Source organism: Pteropus alecto, unplaced genomic scaffold, assembly GCF_000325575.1.
Source record: "Pteropus alecto unplaced genomic scaffold, ASM32557v1 scaffold109, whole genome shotgun sequence".
Classification (NCBI taxonomy): Eukaryota; Metazoa; Chordata; class Mammalia; order Chiroptera; family Pteropodidae; genus Pteropus; species Pteropus alecto.
This window is the reverse complement of record NW_006494608.1, coordinates 6,231,231-6,254,020: the sequence shown is the minus strand read 5'-3', so window position 1 is coordinate 6,254,020 and position 22,790 is coordinate 6,231,231. Positions and strand designations below refer to the sequence as shown.

The 22,790-nt window shown below is 40.0% G+C and overlaps 1 protein-coding gene across 2 annotated transcripts in view; it reads right to left on the bottom strand.

Annotated features, from left to right (window-relative positions):
- The window catches only part of LAMB4 (laminin subunit beta 4), a 99,867-nt gene that overhangs the window by 49,041 nt on the left and 28,036 nt on the right, over positions 1-22,790 (bottom strand). For both annotated transcript variants that reach the window (XM_025041942.1, XM_025041941.1), the window contains exons 10-15: positions 22,059-22,247; positions 17,440-17,619; positions 14,963-15,072; positions 12,444-12,523; positions 11,735-11,885; positions 6,410-6,541 (exon numbers count right to left, since the gene is read on the bottom strand). In XM_025041942.1, the coding sequence (XP_024897710.1) occupies positions 6,410-6,541; positions 11,735-11,885; positions 12,444-12,523; positions 14,963-15,072; positions 17,440-17,619; positions 22,059-22,247 (842 nt within the window). The remainder of the gene's footprint in view (positions 1-6,409; positions 6,542-11,734; positions 11,886-12,443; positions 12,524-14,962; positions 15,073-17,439; positions 17,620-22,058; positions 22,248-22,790) is intronic.

The window sequence follows — 22,790 nt, the reverse complement described above, 5'->3', positions numbered from 1 at the left end:
GAGAAAATGGGTGACTATTGCTGGAGGCCACTGATGCTTTGGTGAGAGAAAATGACAGGTTCAGGGCAATCAATCACAAAGTTAGAGCAAAGTATAATAATTAGAGGGCTTCCTTGGTGGAATTTAAAGAGATTCTCATCTCCTTTAATTAGAGGGCAGGGAGAACTGAAGACCAGGCACAAGCCTTAACTGTAAGAGCTGTAGAATTTTAGAGAGGCTGAATTCTCAGCTTAGGTAAGTCACCTATGCCAAAGTCAGGCCTTTCACAGGGAAGCAGTGGGATCTTGAGATATAGGTGAAACACATGAGAACCTGGAACCCCCTGGTTCTTCTGAGCACTCTTGGACTATTGAAGTAATCTGCTCATTCTTACTATAAATGCAAACCCTGCTCCACTGCCCACCTGACACATTTGAAGACAATGCAAAAACCTTAAATGATTAAATGATGCAGGTGTCTCAAAAGAAAATGTATACCTTCCTCAGGATCTGCTTATACTACTCCTGACCACTTGCTTGGCCATTATGGTCAAGTTTCAGTGCAATCTGACTGGGGAAGGGCTGGGTCTCTGAGAGGGACTCTTTAACATGTACTAGGAGCAACTGGGAGAGAATGACTGAGTGTGGATTCTGAGAGTGCTAGACCAAGAGGGCAGAATATGAAACTAGGTAAGGAGAGTTTGTTGATTTGGGGTCACCAGTGATATAGGATTTAATAGTCTGTTAAGGGCCCTGGAGCCCTGGGAGATGGATCTAATATATTGCTAGAGTAGCTCTTGGAAGCTTGGCAAAAGTCATGGGCCAGAGTAATAAAGTTGAGGTGACAGAACTGCTGTAGCAGGATATGGAGGAAGGAATACAAGGCTCAAAGAAGTAGGCACGCTAGAATGGATCTAAGATACAAGATGAGAAAACCCATCAACTGTCTATGTTTCTTGGGAGACCTGGCAGACACTCCATTTATTTAGAGGGTAAGGAATGAACTGGTGAAGGGGCACCAACATTACTGAGAAACTGAGTATTGGATATTCTCTGTAGGCTGGTAGGATAAACCATTACAAAACTCCTTTATATAAACATGGAGGACAGGACTACAGGCTATCAAAGGCTGGGTAGACCTTAACTCTTAGAAGCAAGATGGGTGTGTATAATTATAATGGGCAACGAAGTTGGAATAGGAGATAAGGGGCCCTGGTCCACAGGAATCTTCTGTGTTGATGATTAATAGAACATGGCATTCTTAGGAGCAAGATAGATGAGCAGTCAACAAAAGTATTGCTTAATATATATAATAAAAAATGACCAAGTATGAATTAGCAAAAGGCTGGGGTCAGATGCTCTAATGGAAATATGGCAAATCCTAATGTAAATTAGGCAAATCCTTTGCCTAATTTCTAGATCTGAGCCAATTCTCAGACCCAGATTCCAGTGACGGAATGAGAGGCCAGGTCCCCATAAGAGAAGACTCTGCATCACCCTGGTAAATATGATTCTCTCACTTATTTTCCAAATAGATCTATGGTTATTTATTTGAGTCTACTGGAGAAAGGAAAATACCTAGATTTTCCAAAGGTTGGTGGATATAGACTCAGAGTTGATGCTGATAACCAGGTACCCAAAGTGCCATCATTGTCCCCCTAGTAGAATAGGGACATATAAGAGTCAGGTGATAAATGGAGTTCTGGCCCAGGTCCTTTCCACAGTGGGTTCCCTGAGTCTACTGAACTTCACACACATTATTTTGTCCATTTCCTGGATATGTAATTGAAATGGACCTATTTAGCAATGGATTTTGACTCATAGGGTAAGAGCTCTTATAGTAGAAAATGCCAAGTATAAGCTTGTAAAATGCCCAAACTACACCCACCTCCCACCAAGTAAGATAGTAATAAAAACAATATTGCGAATTAGAGGCATTCTCAAAGTGCCACTCTCAAGACTTGGTGGTGGTTCTCATCATATCCCCATTACAAACAATACAAACACAACCAGTTGTAGCTCCACTTGTATCTGTTGGTGCTGGATGGAGTATCTTTGCCAGAGTAGATTAACACCACCCTGGTCCATGATATGCAGCTATTGAAATGCAAACTGTGTTATTTTCCACTCCCACGAAGAAGGAACAGAAGTAGTTTGTATTTACTTGGGATAGTTAGGAGTGTATATTTAGTCTTACCCCCAAGGCTGTTAATTCCCCTGCCCTTTGTAAAAATACAGCCTAAAAGGATCTAGGCCATCCAGATTTTTCACAGAATAGAACATTGATCCCATGTATTACAGAAGAATAATGAAGTGGGTCCCTTGGTTGAAAGCAATGTTATGTGGTCTCCATAGTGAGAATCAGGCACACTATGGCCTTGGCCAGCACCACTCTCTGAGTACTCAGAGTATCTGATTCACCAATGTAGGAAAATATAACATCTCAGCACAAGGAACACACTTTATAGCAAATAAGTGCAGCAGTGTTGATCGTGTGACTTTGGGAGCCACTGTTTCCACACAAACCATGACATCCAGAAGATGCTGATCTGAGATGGCAGTGGAATGGGGCCCCTTAAATATGCATCAGCTTTACCAGCTTGGAAATCACACCCTGTGAGATAGGGCCATTTTCTTCATAATGTTATTTACCCCTTAAACCAATGGCCTTTATGTGATGCTGTGTCCTCAACAGGGAGAAAATATGGGTTTGGGAACCAAAAAGGAGCAGCTAAACTCACTGTCACTTCCAGTGACCATGGAAATTTGGGCTTCTTGCCCTTGCAATGTTACGCTCTGTAGGTCCTGACGTCTTGATTCTTGGAGAGAGTCAAAGAATAACACTAACCTTAAAGCTATGGCTGCTGTACAGTTACTTGGACTCTTCATGCCTATAGACCAGCAGGCATGTGAAGGAGTCCCCATAACTGGTAAGGCTGTTGCTGCAGAATGGGGACACAAAGAATGTGTGTGGCAATGAGGTGAGCCACTGAGGCACCTTTGGAGCTCCCACACATGTGGCTTGATTAGGGCATGGTAACCAGGGGCTCAGACCCCAGAGGGATGAAGGCCTAGGCCATCCCACACAAAAAGTGCCAGTCGAGGATGAGAGAAATCTAGAATGGATGGCATGGAGGGAGATAATGAGTATCAGTTATAACCTTGAGGTCAACTGCAGCAGCAGGAGGCTAATCTCCTTTTCTGAATTTCCCTAGGAATTGTGACCAATGAGAATCCTGGAGAAGCTGTGCCTGCTTGGAGTGAACTTAATGTAAGAGGCAAATGGGCAGGATCAGCTTCATGGGCATGCAACCTGTGGAGCTGCACAGGGCCGATGCTCAGAAGGGCCCATGCTTGGCTTAATGTTCTGCTGTCACCATCTTAACATAATAATTTTTTCTTTAAAGCTGTTTTGTAAGTGAAGTCTCTTGGGATGATAGAGCATGCACATGAATAGAGGAGATATACACAACGTCTTAACATAATAATTTTTTCTTTAAAGCTGTTTTGAAGTCTCTTGGGATGATGGAACATGCACATGAATAGAGGAGATATACACTAGTTATGCTGCCTTGCTGCCACATTCACATGCCGTGCACATGACACCCATGAGCATAGGATTCAAGTGGACCTAGAATGCACTGGCATTCAGTGAGACTCAAAGTGAGTACAAGGAAAGCATGTTACGTCTATGACTGAGTGAGCAGGGGTGCCGACAGCTCCAAGAAGCCAAGCTTTCTGTTTCGACCAGACTTGAAAGCAGAAAGACGGCAAAGGCATTCCCAGAAACACATTATTCATGTTACTTCCCTGTATTAGCCAACTACTTACACTGAAAATAATGACTTGAAGGAAAGAGGAAGATAGAGCAACCCATAGTTTCTTTGGCTTTCAGTCCCTTCCTTACTCATCGGTAAGTTGAAAGTAGAGAGTGTTGGTAGAACATGTATCAAGAGGTGAAATAAAAACAATGAGTCATTTTCGTGTGGCATTCCCATTGTTTTGGGAAGAACAAAATACATACACATATATGACTACAGACTACAAATTGTGTAGTATCTGTGATGAGGTATATGAGTTAAATGCTCTTATATTTGCAGTTAAAATTGGTATTGCACAATATAAAGATGAATAGTATAATTCATGTTAATAATTTAAATTTTTAATATTTCTTTACTTAGACATAAATAGCAAATGAAAAACACTTTTACAAGTCAAGAGAGAAACTACAGAAGAAACTAAAAAGCTTTATATGTTACTACCTTCAGTGGCACTTTTCCCTAATTTTTGAACCAGGGGCACTGCATTTCTATTTTGCCCTGGGCCCTGTATGTGGGTCTGAGCATGGAAGGAGTGAATCTTAGTTGATGCTGTTAATGTACTGCCTGGTCCCCTTTTCTGGGCCACTCTAACCAGCCATCAGCTCCAGTGATTGTTGGTGCTATCACTCACCACTTCGCTCTTCTCTTAACTGCCCTCAGCCCATGAGAGCCATCTGACCTGATGGGTTACCTGTATCTGCCCTGGCAGCCACAGTCATGACTGACTAATATGGGAATACAACAAGCCAGCCCTTGGGTCTCAAGGGATGACAACTCTTTTTTGCTGTTTATGTTTCAGAGCTTTCCCAGGGGACCAGGCCTAGGCTAGACTCTACCCCAGACCCCATCCTTGCCTCACTCTTCCTCACTCTCAGCCAACAGCCCTCACTCTCATACAGGCTTCTCCTGATGAGCGTTCCCTCAGTAAAGTACATGCGCCCAAACCTCTGTTGTAATCTCTGCTTCTAGGGAACCCAACCCAAGACAGTAAATCAGCATGGCATGCACACACATTTTATAAAACTGAAACAAAAATTTCACTAAAAAATATGCTGTGCTTTGTATGCTTCTGTTGTGCTAAGCTGACCCTGTCTATTGATTTCATCACCTATTTACTAATAGGCATGACCTACAGTTTGAAAAATACTGATCTATGGGAACCCAGAGATGGAAATAATTAATTGTGTCCAGATGTCAGGGTATAGAATGTCAGACAAAGAAAAATCTGAATTGGGTCTTAAGGGATGAGTAGAAGGTTTGCAAATCAATGATACAGAAGTGGTCACATCAGGCAAGAGTTAGGAGAGTAGCTTGTGGATGCTTAGAGCAGCGAATCTGTATCAGAATCACCTTTAGATACATGGTAAACACAAATTTTTTGACTGGTCTGAGTCCCTGATTCAGTATCTTGTGAGTAAGGCCCTAGAATCTGTATTTGAAACGAACTCCCCCAGCAATACTTACACATAGTAAAAAATCTGAGGTTGACTGATCTCTGTCACAGAGTGCAAGGGGAGGGGAGCAGTGCCTCATTCCCCACCTTTCTTGGTCAGGTGGACTTCAGATTGAGAAGCCTGGATAGTCAGAGAAGGCTTCGTGGGCATGTGGCATGGTGACAGGAGCAGGAGAAAGAGCCAAGCCACCATGACTGGCGTGCGTGGACACAGAGGAGGAGCACGTCCACAGAGCCTTTGCCGACCCTCTCGGCTGGAGCGTGTCCTCCTTAACCTGAAGTCCATATCATGCATGCGTACCTCTTTTATGTACCTACCCCACCCTGGCACACATTAGTTTTTTGTGTAAGTGGCTCATTTCCCCAAAAACATTCTTAAGGACAGGCTGCATGATTAAATATTTCTGTTGTCATTCATTCAACCGTTTCATTCACCCAAGAAGATCTCCTACATGAAGTGAACTGTTTCAGGTGCTAGGTTTGTAAAAAAGACAGCTACTGTCTGCTTTCGTTTGCTTTTCCAACATGCCAATTCATTTGCTTTTCCAACATACCAATTCACACATATGCACACAGGAGCACTCAATAAAGATCCTAGAGTAAGGAATGAATGAAGGAACGCAAGGGCCTATAGCAGCCACAACTTTGAGTGAATAGTAGTTGGATGGCTATAGGCTCCTCAGGTCTCCTCCAGCCTTCTAAAGCCATTGAAGGCAGGCTCTGAGGAGGTGGCATCATTCTGGCACTCGCATCAGCACCGGCCAACTCCAACTGCCTCGGAATCGAGGGCATAGCCACGCATCATCTCCAGGGACATCAGCGTATTCTTTTTTCTCCAGCTATGAGGAAAGCCATTCTATGGCACTGTACCTTTTCTTACTAAAATGACAAGAAATTGTGAATTCTTGTACCTGACTCACCAAAGCTTCAGAATCCAGCTTTCTAGAAGTTTTCGTTACAAAAAGAAATAAAGCTATTGATGTTTTCCCAGGGGCTCTAATTACTCTGAGTTAGCTTCTTCCTTTCTTCCATTCTGTTGAGGATAATAAGAGCTTAACATTGACTGAGCATTTACATGGGCCAGCACGGTTCGAAGTGCATTACCTGGGTTAGTTGTTTATAGCACAACAGAAAATGGCCACGAAGAAATGGCTTACCTCACTCTGCTTGTCAGCATGTATGCTATGCTTCTGATTTCTCTTCAGTACTATATTTCCTTTGTCAATTATGAATTCACTTCCTTGTTGCTGGAAATACACATCACATGTAGGCAAAGCTGTTGCTAATATCTTAAAAAGGAAAGAAAATACAGCTTAAGTAATTAACGAAGGGCCAATTATACTATAGTTCAATAGTTTCAGATTATACTATAATTTAAAAAGTAATCATGATCCTCATTCAATAGCCTCAGGAAGAAATCATGAAGGCAGTTTAAAATTTTTTGTTTTGCTGTAAAAAGGAGAAATTTTTGTGGTCCTAAGACCACATGATGGGTTTTCTTTTGAAAGAATGCTATACTAGTGAAATTCTAAACTGGGAAAACATTTTATTCTTCTCACTGGTTTCATAGTGTTTTAAAAAAAAAAGCACAAATGTTATGTTTTAACATGAAATCTAAAGAAAAAAGTTGTAGAAAATCAACAATAGGCTTGGTACAAAGATTCAAAGGTTTATTAGATAGTATAACTTTTGACACGCTCCAGATCAACTCCTCTTAGTTCTCATGGTTTGTAGGATTTGGCCTAGTTCCCATGAGAGATTATACCAAGATAGCCAAACTCTACCAGCCAGACTAAGGCAGAGGGACTGCATTCACGCAACTCCAGTTTCCTTAAAATCCTGGATTTTGTGGGTTTCTTTTTTACATCATCTCCTTAGTCATTCAGCTGCCAACCCAGTTAGCACCTCCAATTACTCATTTCCAAATTTACACTGTACCCTAGACCTAGGCGTTTGCTTGGTTAATGTTTCACTGTTGGTTTTACAAACAAGATTTTTAATTTCACAGGTGCCCTTGTTGCTGCTCATCATGAGCATGCAGCCTTGGGTCAGCTGCGGTCACCTCAGGGGCGCCCTTACTCCTGTGTTTGCTGTTCTGAGTCTCAGCCCTGCTCTCTGGCCCACTCCTCCACCACCCTGTAAAGAGGACCCCTTGGACAGGCCAGGCTGGGATTATGTGTATTGGTTCTTTCTCTCTCTCTCTTTTTTTTCCACTCACTAATTGTGTTCATCTTGTGACACAAAATTATAAACTGTTTAACTAATTTTATACAGAAAACACATTATGGAATTAACTATATACTACTCTATATTAAATTCTATACTACGTTAAATTTAACCAATATTAACTTTTGTGACCGCAAGCAGTTTCTATAAGAGAACAAACCAGAGCTTCCTAAATTGCATATGAATCACCTGGGGATCTCGTTAACATGCAGACCTGATTCAGTGGTCTAATGAGCTCCCAGGTGATGCCAATACTGAGAGTCTACAGGCCGCATTTCAAGTAGCAGTGTTGTTGTTAGACTGGATGTTTGTGTCCCACCCCCCAAATTCATATGTTGAAACCTGATCCCCAGTGCGGTATTAGGAGGTGGGGCCTTTGGGAGGTGATAGGCAGGGCCTTCATGAATGGGATTAATGTCCTTATAAAACGGCATTAATACCCGTATAAAATTAATGCCCTGGGAGGTGATCAGGGATTAATGCCCTTATAAAAGAGACCCCAGAGAGCACCTCTGCCCCTTCAGCCATGTGAGGACTCAGCAAGAAGACAAATGTCTATGAATAAGGAAGTGGGCTCTCACACCAGACACTGACTGCTGGTGCTTTGATCTTGGACTTCCCAGCTTCCAGAACTATGTGAAATAAATTTCTGTTGTTCATAAGCCACTCTAGTTTATGGTATTTTTGTTATAGCAGCCCAAACAGACAAAGACATATGTGTACAAGCGTACCTCGTTTTATTGTGTGTCTCATATATATATTTTATATACATATACACACACGTATATATAAATATATATACATATATTTATAAATACATATATATATATATTTTTTACAAATCGAAGGCAAGATCCTCCACTAGCAAAAAGATTATGACTCACTTTATTGCGGCAGTCTGGAAACAAACTACCTACAATAACTCTGAGGTATGCCAGTGTCAGATTTTTTGAAGACCCACCAAGAAATTTCATTGTCATTCTTTTTTGTTCTCCTGTTTGAGTATTAAAACAATGATTCATAAGATGTTATCTTGGATTCATGTCCTTTCATATCTCCATCTCTGTTCTTTGTTTTTTCTGTGCTACCGTTTAATTTAGACCCCTCTTTATTCCTGTCTGGACTATTGCAGACTCCTTTCCCTCCACCCCAGGCTTCACTTCGGCTAGACTGTCCCACCAAGGACGATCTTCAGCATGTCATTCCCTTGCTCAGAAAACTCTGATGAGTTCTCATTGCCCAGAGAAAACAATTTAGCCACTTTAATAGGAGAATCTAATGTTCTTTTCTAATACGTCTTCCCTATAGAAAAACTTCTTGTTCTACCTGTGAATACAACTGCACCATTTCTCCTCTGAGCCATTATAACTTTTCCTAGCTGGACTGTCTTCTAGCCTAGTCTACCAATTGAAATTCTTATTATTTTCAATTATTCTACCTATGTGTTAAGTCTGTTCATAAAAAAGTTACTCATGGCTCCAAAATCCTAATGCACTTATTGACTTTCCTTTTCATAGGGCACTGCCCCTATCATGGGCTATTTATCTATGTAAATGTATTAGGTATAGTTAAAACTCTGGGAGGGCAGGGACTCTAATCCCTTTCTATGTTACCCTCAGTCTGAGGCTCAGCATTATGCATGTGAATGGGTTAAGAGCAAGTTTTGAAACCAGACACACCTGGATTTTAGTCCAGGCCCCACTGCCCACCAGCTGTGTTGACTTTGGGCACATTACTTAACCTGTCTATTGTTTTCTCTCATCTGAAAATTACAGATGATAATACTTAGGTTGTTTAGAAAGTTAAATGAGATAACCTATATAAATTGGAAAGTTTTATTAATAGCAGCAGCAACAAACAGCACAGTAAACACACAATAAATATTTGTTAAGTAAATGAACAAATAATTAAATGGTGTCTAACTTGAATCCTTTCTACTACAATTATAGATCATTTTCTTGGTGGAGAGGGAAATTATTCATGTTATCACTCTCTAAACACTTACTATCAATCCCACCTTGAATATCATTTCCTTTGTCATAGGTATTACTTTCTGGTCTTTCAAGCAATTTTCCTTGCCTTTTAAACCCGTTCTGTAACCTCGATATTTTTCTTTAAGCTTTGGAGACATGAGTAAGGATTGATGTCAATTTACAATTTGGAGCTAATATTATCCTACTTAATTGCTTGCCAGCACCCACCACATGGTGCATACTGAATAAATGTTAAGTAAGAGTCCATCTATCTTAGATAATCATGTTTGTTTTGTGTCTTTTTATCTGAAAAATAGGAACTACTGCATTTATAGATGTATAGGATAAACACCGTTGTGTTTCTCCTCTACTCTCACTGTTACCACATTCACAACACTTCTGACACAAGATGTGTCCGTTTATTCCCACACCAACCAAGTTTCTGACACCAGCTGGCTGTCTTACAATTAATTCAGTTCTGACACTGTCTACCTGGAGTTAGCGTCTGATCCTACAGGTTAAGAGCTAAGTCCCATAAGATTGCCTCCCCGCTTCAGATGCCAATTGGAAGTCCAGGTTGTTACCTGGACTTCTGATCTACTGGCTACAAGTTGGGGTTTCTGTGACCTCCTCCTTGGGTTTGACAATTTGCTAAAACAGGTCACAGAACTCAGGGAAACACTTACATTCACTGGCTTATTATATAATAAAGGATATGTTAAAAGAGACAGATAGAGTCAGATAAAGAGATACATAAGGGGGAAGACTAGAGCTTCTGTCCCTTGGAACTGAGGTGTACTGCCCTCCTGGTACGTGGATGTGTTCACCAACATGGAAGCCCTCTGAACCCAGTGCTTCATGGATTTTTATGGAGGCTTCATTACATAGGCATGACAGATCATTAAATCAATCATCAGCCCTCTCCTCTTCCTGGACGATGCAGGGGCGGGGATGAAAGTTTCAATCATGGCTTGGTCTTTCTGGTGACTAGTTCCCATCCTGAAGCTACTCAGGAGCCCACCAAGAGTTGCCTCATCAAATAAAAGATACTCCTATCTCTTCTTATCACCCAGGAAATTCCGAAGGATTTAGGAACTCTGCTTCAGGAGCCAGGGCCAAGACCATCACATATATTTCTCTATTATCTCACAATAAGTATAATCTAAATATAAATACCCATATTTCTTTCCAAAAGTTTTGTTTTTCAGACCATTATAAAGATTCAATGTTAAAAACCACGAAGAGGAATGCATAGAATCATTTCATTTTGATTCCACCCACCACAGTTGTAAGTCTAAGCAGCAACAGTGAAGGCCTCCTGTTTCTGCCCCAATTCCAGTCTCTAAAAGAGCAAATTCCGAGACTCCTGAGGGGCATTTTTATTCCTCCCACCAACAGCGTTCTGATAAGGAAGAGATCTCAGGAAATGACTCAGTCACTGGGAACTGGAATGAGGTCCCCTGTTTTCTATCCAAATCCTCTCTTTAGAATTAACCTTCACATGCTTTCTCTCCTTGAAGACTCATCTCACATCACCTTTCCTTTTGTCCTGTGCCCATCTATAACTGGAATCACATGCTTGAGAGCAGTATGAGAGAGTCTAATTTGTATTTTCTCTAATCCTTTCACATGTATGTTTCTGCACCTCTGACGAGACTTTTAGAAAAATATTTTTTAGAAAATAATCCCTATAGGACTGTGACTAGAAGGAAATGAAGTAGAACTCCAGGTGACACTTGAGGTTCCTGTGAACATCACTGACCTCGGTGAGAACTGCTAATCCAAGAGCAGCTTCTGGAGCCAGAGAGCACACTTACACTGCTTTTGCATACGTTTTTCATTCATCAGCAGAGATCTACCAAGTTCCTACTGTGTGACAGATACTGAGCTAGGCACTAGAACAATGGTGAGTGGTATTCACATCCTTCTTTTTGTCTCATGGGTTACAATGTTGTGAGGGAGACAGACAAGTAGATGTTCAGTAAACACATTCTGATGGCTGCGTCGAAAGAGCGCAAGTAAAGTCCATTTCATTATAACTTAATCACACTTATGTCCCAGGCTCTGTGCTAGAACTGGGATACAAAGATAAACAAAATGCAGACTCTGCCCTCCAGAATTTATGTAATTGCAGTTCCTTGATAGAATAACCTCTACTCTGCTCTGTGTTTGTGGGCTGAACCATTCTTTTCCAGGTACCTTACCCATGATCTCAAGGGTGTGAGATCATTTACTGACACTGCATTAAATAAAGTCTGCAAGGATTAGAAATGAAATACAAACCAAAGGTGCAAGTCCTTGGAGTGGTGTGGCTTCCTCAGCCTCATAGAGATAGAAATTCAGAGGAGCAAAGAAGTAGCCAGGGGCTGGTTCAGTGCAGCTGCGGCCAATGACATGCGGGCGACATTCACACTGCCCATCCTTGGGGGAGCACCTGAAGTAAAACAAATCCATCTGAAGAACCGTAGCAGGGTGATCATAAAATGAAGGCATGGGGCTGCTGGGTTAATTAAACCCTGAGTTTGGATCCATTATTTGAACCGATCAATCAATTGTCCTGGCAGGGTAATGAGAGGCTATGTCCTCTACGAGTCTGGTCTTGAAAATCAAATCCATACCCATGAAACCCAGTAGCCACTTCTTTCCTCAGCAGCTCTCTAATTCTGCTCTAAAAACTGGGAAAAGGAGAGTGTAGGACCTCTCTTTACAGGGTGGCAAAAAGTTGGTGTTTTAGGCAGGTGAAGTCACACATTTGCAGGCATCTATCCCACCACCTCTTGGGAGACCTAGGTGCAGAATTGCCATTTCACCCTTGGAAATATTTGAATAAATCAATTGGGCTGGAGATCATCGCTTTTCGATGCCCTTTGCTTGTCATGGAATGAACTCCTTCACTTATGACTATGAGCATATCAGAATAAAATGAGCTTTTATGTGGAAATGTGAGTGAGGAAATTGTCACAAAACTTTGCCATTCATTTTACTGACTTACATATTAGAATAAGCACCTCCAATATCACAGTCACACGGAACACATCCGTGGGGATGATTTTCCAGTCCCCAGTATCCAACCTACGAAGAGAAAATGATCAGTTGATTCAGCTATGAAGATATTTGCTGCCCTGAGGTGCAATATTAACAGTACTACAATTCAATTTACACCTATCAAATGGCCACACCGCCTGAACAATCATACAATAGTTTTTTTTGCCTGTGCATTTGGTAATGATCTTTGAGGACACATATCTTACATTCCTGGCACTTTAAATGAAGGGGACAGGCAAGTTGTCTGTGTGTTGCTTCAAGTGGAAATGCAGTGGAAACCACACAATTCCTCTGTTAGCATCAATTTAGCCTCAAGCTGGGTTAAGGCCAGTCAGAAGTTCTTCAACTAGCCTGTTTGCAATTGCTTTTATAAAACCAATAGATACCCTTACTTTAAAATCCCCCAAATCCCCCAAATCCCCATGATTTTTACTTAGATAATACTGAAATGTTTTTGGGGGAAAAAAATCAACTAAACTGATCTGAGATCTTATATATCACCATTTAGTAGAATCACTTGTTTATAAATAAAGTTGTTTGAGCATAATAATCCCTCTCCATGAGAGAGTCAGCTCTGTTGTTCAAGACTTCTTCATCATTGCAACATCTTGACCTTTATTCAGTATAAACAACTGGTGAGATACAAACAACTATTTCTTAAATCTGATAACATTTACCAAAAAAATGCTCAGAAAAATGCTTCCCCCTCAAATCTCAATTGAATATGCTCAGATAAAATTAAGGTCTTACTAGGCATGGAACTATTGCTTAAAATGGGTTTGTTAAATATTCACACTTTTTTTTTTTCGCATCGTAAAATTTTATGCCCAGTTTTACTCAGAAAGGTTTATTTTAAACATTACAAGTTGACATAATTTGTCGCAAAATGCAGCAAAGGACTTTTGATAAATTTCCCAAAACCAAACTTTAGTTTAGGCAAAAACAATGTGAAATGCTTCACTCAGGATGTGGCTGTGAAAACTCCCTTTGGGCAGGATATGCTGTAATGTTAGCCACCTCATCACAGGTCCAGGGCACCATTGGACAGACATGGATCTGGGGCAGCTGGCAGACGTGTGGGCTCAGATATGTTGGACAGGTCTCCCCTGAGGTGGCTCCTGTTCAGTTATTTTCCTCTTGCAAACACAATCAAGTTTGCTGCACAGTGGCAGTTAACCTGCCAAAGAAAAATGTCAGCTTGCATTTAGGGTTTTTTCTGGAATGATCTGATGTGGTGCCTTCATGGATCCTGTTAACTGGCTGTGCGTGCTTCTTTGTATTGTCCGTACGCAGTCATTGAGCTTGCATGGCTCACCTTCCTACTTAAAACTTTGGTACTACCCACTCTGTCTTACACAAAGTGCCTTCTTTATACTTCCTTCCTTGTTTTCTGTCCCCATCTTCTCTGCCCCATCCTCATATGTTTTCAGTAAAATGACTTAAAATATTAGCACAAAACTATGTCCTAATAGGCATATGTTTCCTATTTATCAGCTACATTTCTTCAGACACATCGAGGTCATTGTTCTTTTATTAGGTTAAGTTTTTATTTTTTCTTTCTAAAATCTCATGGTGGGCTGCCAAGATTGGAGAACAAAGAAAATAGCTGGGTTTTGAACTCCCTAACTGCATGATATATTTCTTATGGAGTAAAAATGTTTTGTTTGATTTTAGATATACATGCTTATATGTTTAGTGGAGTCTGCAAAAACTTCAAGACTTTATTTCCCACATACATTTAAAATCTTTTTTTGTTTGTTTTTGTTTTTTAATGAGTTCGTCCTTGAAATGAGAAGTCTTTTTAAAAAAATCCTCCCCCCGCCCCGCCCAAAATAATGAGCTCATCCAAAATATTTTTAGGCACAGAGTGGTAGAGGTGATAAAGGATTGTGTCAAGAGACAGAAGAAGAGGCCCTAACTGGTTGGCCAAAAAAAAAGGGGCAGATAAATGCTCTTATAGTCTAGTGCTTGGCACTTTTAGAACAATGGATAAAACTATTGACATGAGCTATAATCCCTCTGCCATACTAATTGTAGTGATCACTTTGTAAAGTATATAAATGTCTAATCACTATGTTATATACCTAAAATTAATATTGTATGTCAACTATAATTGAAAATAAAATATTTTAAAAAGGCAATATCTGTGAAGCACAATAAAGCAAAGCACAATACACTGAAAAACAAAAACAAGAACAAAAAAACTCTGACATAGGTACCTGGGTCGGTTCAGTTCAATCTGGTAAATGTTGGTGAGCTGGTAAATGTTTAACAACCAGCTCTCAGCAGGAGGGTGGGGGCTGATTTATAGTGTTTGCTGATTTCTTTAGTGTAAACACTTTTACCACAGGAGTATTGAAATACAATAGGACAAGGAAAACAATTAACAAGACCAAGCCTCTTCCAGGCAATGGCAGTAGAAATTCGCATGACTGCATAAAGGGGAAATCATAGGCAAATACATACAGTGCAATCCTCACAGTGTGGTCCAATGGCAAAGGGCTTGCACAAGCAGTGGCCTGTGTCCACATCGCAGGTTGAGAGTGGCAGACTCCCAAAAGGGTTACAGTTGCAGGCTGAAAGCACAACATACACAATCATTCATTTCTATTTCCTCACTTTTATAAATGTCCTTAATAGCTCATACTGAGTAAAACATGTGGCCATGAGAATATGGAGCAGCCTGCCCTGCCAAACTTATTGTCTGCCTGGCTGCGTGATTATTATATTGCATATAACCCTACAGAGTAAACCCAGGCCAGACACTTCCAGGCCTCTTGTGTAGGTCTACTGGATGGCGGTTATGAGACAAGAAAGTGGAGGAAGCTGGGCAAGCTTAGTGCCTGGCACTGTTACCCTGAGTGATGCTGGCCAGATCGCCGACGAGGACCAAGGGTTTCTGAGTGTCACAGTTATAACTGATATGGCTCCTTCTCTGGTAGATGCACCTATCATTTCCCTATCTCTTCACTCTCTTTCCTATTGCCTTGTTACCTTTTCTTCTCATTCTCCTCCTCCTTTTTCTTTTCCCATAGACATTTCTCAGTCCTGCTTATATTATGAAGGCTAAGGAATTATGGTACCAGCGCAAGATATACATTTCCCCTGCAGGAAAAACCAGTGTTCATGAAAATGACCCAAATGTCCATCAACTGATGAATGGATAAATGAAGTGTAGTGTATCAGTACTACAGAATATTGTACAGCAATAAAAAGGAATAAAGTACTGAGTCATGCTACATGGAAAAACTTTAAAAACATAATGCTAAGTGAAAGAAGCCAGTTATAAAAGACCACAAATTATAGCATTCTGTTTTATGAAATATCTACAATAGGCAAATGTACAGAAACAGAAAGTTGATTAGTGCTACGTAGGGCTGGGGGAATGGGAGGATAGAGAGGTGGTAGCTAAAGAGTATGGGGTTTCTTTTTTATGGTAAAATACTTCTAACATAAAATTTCCCATCTTTACCATTTTCAGTCTACAGTTTAGCAGTGTTAAGAACACTCACATGGTTGTGCAACACATCTCCAGAACTCTTTTTGTCATGTAAAACTGAAACTCTATACCCATTGAACACCATCTGTCCCCATTCCTCCCTAACTCAGCCCTCGGCAACCACCATTCAATGTTCTGTTTGTATGGATCTGACTATTCTAGGTACTTCATGTAAGTGGAATTATAAAATATTTGTCTTCCTGTGTCTGGCTTATTTCATTTAGTATAATGTTTTCAAGGTTCATTCATGTTGTAGCATGTGTCTGAATTTCCTTCCTTTCTAAGGCTGAATAATATTCCATCATCTATACATACCACATTTTGTTTATCCATTCATCCATGGATGGACACTGAATTGCTTCCACCTTTTGGCTGTTGTGAATAGGGCTGCTATGACCTTGGGGATACAAATATCTCTTCCAGACCCTGCTTTCAATTTTTGGGTATATAGCCAGAATTACAGTATGGGGTTTCTTTTTGGGGTGATGAAAATGTTCTAAAATTGATTGTAGTGATGGTTACACAACTCTGAATATACTAAAAATCATTGAATTCTACACTTTCAAAGGTGAATTGTATGGTATGTGAATTATATCTCATTAAAGCTGTTATAAAAGAAAAAACAAACAAACAAAAAACACTATTTGGCCTATTTTTGGAGGGTATGAGGTTAGTCAGTGAACTAAGGGGAAAGCCTGGAGTGCTGCACGGTGCAAGAGGCATTTGTTTTGATTACATAATTCTTTATCCTGAAATTTAATTTTGCCCTCAAACTCAAGAAGACCATTTTATTACAGGATTCAGCATGCTGCTCTCTAAACATGCAAATAATGTGCAGTTCCTTATATGGGCAAAGGTATCGAGTATGACGCTGTGACAAAAGGGAAAATATTTATTCAAATTTCTTAAGGATTCTACAGCTCTTTGAGACCCCAGGCAAATGTAAACTTCTGTGATCTTGGAGCCAAGGGTCTCTTCATTTGGACTAATACTAGGAGAGTGGTGAGAAAAAAAGAGAAAAGTAATTTCAAAAATGAAAAGAAACCTCCACATGAAAATTGCCCAACAAGTCATCAATCTTTGCAGCAATGCATACTGTAATTTAACGAATTTGTATAGGAGAGTCCTAGTGGAAGCCGTTTTTCTTAAAGGTTTTACAACTTGGCCTTAAATTTCCTGGCATTTAACACTGCGTTTGCTCTAGTAGGAAAAAAAAAAAAAAAAAGTGAGCGCCCTCTGCTGGTCCCATATGATAAATAGCAAACCACCGAGAAAAGTTCTCCACTAATTTACTAACATTTGTGGGAGGTTTTGTATCACGTTTAAAAACCCAGATGCTGGCAAGATTCTTTAGTATTTACATTGATCGAATTTTAGAAGTGCCAGAGATAGCCCCAAGCTTTAAAACGCATTGGGGCTGGCGGCCCAGTCGCTGTTAACTTACGTTGACAGCCCTTGGGGTCAGTGGCGCTCAGTCCATAGTAGTTGGGCTTGCACTGGTCACATTTGGCTCCTTCCACGTTCTCCTTACACAGGCACTGGCCGGCCACCCACTCCAAGGCAGGATCAGAGTGGCTAACACAAATGCCACCCGATACGGTCCCATCAGGGTCACATTCACAAGCTGGGGACACAGAAGTGCGTGATCTTAGTTAACTGCAAATGGTGGGAAACTTGAAATGTAAGCACAGCGGTTTACTCATGCTCTATTTTATTTTGTTTAAATCATCAAATATGTTTAAATAATTAGACCAGTGGGCAAGGGCTGCTCAGAAATAGCTCCTAGATCTCCCGCCTTGGAAAATGTTGAAATATTCCATACATTTAAAAAAAGAAGAAAAAAAAAAACTTTAACAAGTGATTCTAAAGTAAGAAGACAGAAGAAGATAGCTATCTTAAAAACTGCGTATTAAAAATAGATTATTTGGGGGAGAGATGAGAATGTTTTGGAGCTAAGTAGAGGTGATGGTTGCACAGCACTGTGCCACTGAATTGTTCCTGGAAAGAGAACCTAAGAGAAAGAAAGAGGAACTCCAAAATGTTCATATCCTTGTTTTCTTTTTGGAAATCTGCTGGTGGGGCAAAGCCTTGGATGAAGAGATTCTGGAAAATGAGATAAAGTCACCTGTAGCAAAGGAGCAACAGAAGCTCCAACCTGCCCTCCCCCTTTTTGTTTCAGTAGAAACTTGAACAACTGAAGGAAGGAATGTCATATGAAAAAGGTTGCTTATAGTATGAATAATTCCAGAAGGTGAAGTTACAAAAGGTAGAGCCTGACTGAATTTAAGGAAGAGCTCTCTCACAGTTAGGGCTGCACAGTAGGGCAGTGATCCCTTCATCATGGAGGTGTCCAGGCTGAGGCTGGGATAGCACTTGTGGCTTTGGTATAAAAGACAAGTGCTTTGGCAGACATTAGGGGACCCCCAAGGTCTCCTGTATCTTTGTGGTATGTGTTTCCAAGGAATTCCATTTTTAAGGAATGGAATACAGATTGAAAAATGAATATCCTGATTCTAAGAAACAATTATGTTCACAGTTATACATGTTTGCTTTGGATTAATGAAAACAAAACTCTCAAGTCAAAGCTATGTTTACATAACAACCATTTAGATTAGTGAGTTTAGTGAAAAAAATCTAGTAAAACCAGTTGTTTGATGTCATTGAAACAATTACTTGGTTGTCTGACAGAATCTTTTGACTTCAATTGTACGCTATTAGATTGTGACTGGAGATAAAAATCTTACTATGGAAAGATAGCGTTGAGTTCTGTTTAGTTTGGAAAAACCACATTTTTCTCCTAATTACAGTCAGTTTCTTCTAGAAATAAAGGAACAAACTGGATTCATTTTAAAAGGAGCCAAAAGGAAAAAGCTCAGTTTTATTTGGGAGACACTGCCTGCACTGAGCACTCAGCACTGAGTCCCAGAGCAAAATTTAATCAAGCAGAGATGTATCCTTTGGGAAAGGGATGTGGGTGAGTGGGTAGTAACTTTGCTTTGAAATAACTCTACATCATGGTCTTTAGGACAGAAGTCCAACAAAATCTCCTGGTGTCACACAACTCAATTCTAACAAACTTTATTATCAGTGGTTGAGTCTACCAAATCTTTGCTTTTTTCTGTATTACTTTTAACTGTGCTTTAATGATAGAAGACTTAAAACTAGTCAACTCTTATGCCTGGAATCTGATTATGTAAATATTTAGGGTCAAACAAGGACAAGTTTCAGAAAATTTATATGAGATTGTAGTCTTAATACACGCATTTGTATATATACACTTATACATACATAAACATGTATTTAGGTAAATTGGGAGAATCTGAGGAGTCTCATGATGGTAGTTTCTATATGCTCCTCATCTGTTTGCTCAAGAAACTCCTTTATAAAGAATGACTTCTTAATTTCGTATCAGGGTATTAGTTTTTTTCCTTGGTTTCCTTCAAAAGCACCATCAAGTTAATACTAAGTAGTTATTAAGGAACAAGACTTCAAAACATTTGGTTTGGTTATTTCTAATCTCTCTCAAGAATCTTAGATTATCTGTTTCAAACATTATATTTTTCTGATTCCACTTAAGAGAGCAATTTCCTCTTCTTTTATAAATTAATAACTTTTAAAACATGAATAAAAGTTGTCTATGTGTGTGATTATAGATTCTAGTAAAAAATGTAGGACACTTAGGACATTAACTTAAAGAAATGTATTTTCTGAGAATCCAGTTTTTTGTGTCAATTTTAAACAGGCCATGTAAGGAAAAATTTTATGCAATCAGGTACCTATTGAGTAATCTGAGAAAAAAAATATTTATGCTTTTTGTACATTGTGATGATTTAAAGTTTGAAATATAGGACATTGTATGTGTTTAGGTGGCTACTAAATTATTTTTGTATAGGACTTCATTTTATGAATTATGATTATTTAAAGTTTGAAGTTGTAATTTTGTAACAAGTCCCACCCTCACCAATACAATATAACGTATTGATGATATAGCCTAAGAAACAGGATTTCTGGGTATTGGGAAAAGCAATCTTCCATGAGTCCTGGGCATCTGAACTTTTTTGCTGGGCGTGCACACAATATAAGGTCCTAAATGCTCTTTACCCAAGCCACTTCTCAAGGTTGTGTTTGTTGTATGCTACCTTGAAGGATGAGGTAGCTCTTCCCCCAAAGTACGAGTTTGCTTCCACTTGCTATAAAAGCAATGAATCCTCTACTCAGTTTTCCTTGGCTACAACATAAATGATATCCTTTAAGTTGCCCCATGGGACTTGGGGAACATGGGAACTCACGCTAGTACAAACATCTTGTTTGCTGTGCCATGAGTAAGAAAGCTGTTTGTCTTTGACTCAGGAGCTTCATGTTTCCTGCTAGCATCCAGAAACAATAAAAGACTAACTTGTTAGTTTGCAAGTAGAGTAAGGTCTCAGACCTAGTAACTAGCACTGGGTGTTTGAAATCAGGTTGGAGTATTTATCTATGCAATAATCAACAGCAGTGCTGGGACTGCAGCAGGCAAACGAGGTGCCTAGGGCACAGAATTTAAGGTGGCATTGTCAGATTGGTGCAGCTGGCAAGTGTCAACCCTGCTTTTACATGACTCTGAGAATGAGTGCTTCTTTAAATTTTGGGACCTAAGTGCTCTGCTTGCTTCACTCTAGTCTCATTCCTGCAGAGAAGCACAAATTAAATAATGGTTATTTTAATTAAAATTAAAATTATTTTAATTTTATCATGCATTTATTAAAATTAAAACATGATAAAACCAAGTGTTGGTCAGGATATAGAACAACAGGAACTCTCATACACTGTTGTGAGGGTGTTAATTGGTACACCCACTTAGGGGACAATTCAGTATTACCTAATCAAGTTGAAGACAGTTCATACTGTGGCCCAGTTATTCCACTACTAGGTATGACTCAGGGACAGTCTTTATGCATGTGCACCAGACCACATACATGGCTATTGCCGCATCAAAAAAGAATGGACAAATAGATTTTTGTTGTATTTGTAGGAAGGAAAGCATTCCATACAGCAATTAAAATTAGAGAACTAGGGCTACCTGATATGGACAAATCTCAAAAATATAATGTTGAGTGAAATACTCAAGGATACATACAGCATAATATCATTTATCTAAAGTTTGAAAATAAGCTAGCATATATTGCTTGTAGATAACAATGTGTGAAAGTGTAAACACAAGCATGGAGGTAATAACTGCCAAATATATGAGAGTTTATCCCTGGAGAGAGGGTGGGACCGTTCTAGATAAATGAGACCGATGTGCACCTGGGACATCACTAGTACCTGTAGGGTTTTATTAAAGTTCTGAAGATGATCTGGTAAGATATTACGTTTCAACAAAGCTGGTGGTGGTTATAAGATTGTTTACTATACTATTCTCTATTATTTTGCATATGCTTGAAACATTCCATTTTAAAAAGTTGAGATTAAAAATAAAATGGAAAAAATCTAAGTAGAGTAAGGTCTACTTACTCTAGTTGCCTGCTGCAGTCCCAGCACTGCTGTTGATTATTGCATAGATAAATACTCCAACCTGATTTCAAACACCCAGTGCTAGTTACTAGGTCTGAGACCTTACTCTACTTGCAGAATTAAAGAAATTAAAGAAAGATAAAAGAAACAAGGTAATAAATAACGTCTTAACAGCAAAATTGAATCTTCTACAGCCAGTCCAATGTAGCCATTTTCAGTAGTTGGCTACTTCCTGGAGCTGACCTCCGGATTCTCCAGGTGTTGCTGCATCTTTTGAAATCATCCGCCCCAACTGGTTGAATCCAGAATAGTTTCCTGATTCTCCAGTATGAGCCACTGCAGCAAGACGACCAGGATGGACTTGGATTATCTGGCTCAATTTGTTCAAAGAAAGAAATGCTCTTAGCTCTGAAATTGTTTTGCACCCCTCCGACCCCGCCCCTCCCGCCAAAGAGGGCAGTTTTGGAGATGCTGCGAAGTCCAGTGGGGAGTGGTAGCCCAAGTGAGACCTGCTTCGTCAGCATTTGCTCAAAACAGTGGCGAGGATGCGGTCAGAGGGTGGGGACTCACGAAGGCATGCGTAAGGATCCGAGATGGCTTTGAGGGGGTCCCTGTAGAAAAGGGGTCTGCAACGGTCACAGTGTGGCCCCTCGGTGTTGTGCCGGCAGTCTTCGCACACGCCCCCGCTGACGCCACCGCTGGCCAGGTACACGTTCATGTCGAAGTGACAGCGGTCAGAGTGGCCATTACAGCTGCAAGCTGGGAAAGGAGAGGCGTTTTGGAAATAACCCCAGCCCACCTTCCATGCACTAATCCCCGCATCTTCTCCTTATTCTTTAGCTACTCTGCCTTCTTTGCACTGATACAACATGAATACAAACAGTTAAAACAGGTGCTTTCAAAGGGATCTTTCTAGTACTCTGATTCTGCTCATATACTTTCTATAAAATGTGTTCCTGAAACGTTGAATACTTAGGTTTTTTTTTTTTTTTTTTATAATCAAGTAAACAAAAATGAATCATTTGGGTGACCTAGAAGCCCTGGAGTGCAATATTTTTGTTATTGTTCAGTAAAAAAATACTTTTACTGACTTATGCTTTGTGATTTTGAATTTTTTTACATCATATGTTCTGTTGCACTGGGATTCTCAGATAAGGTGAGACTTAAAACTGAACCCCAGTTGGCCTTTCCTTCTCTATGGGCAGGAGAGCTGGACGGGTGGCTGCAGGCCATTCTCATCCCACCTGAGACTCTGCCAGACCAATATAGGGAAAAGCACTGTTTGGAGGATTTGTCTTTGTG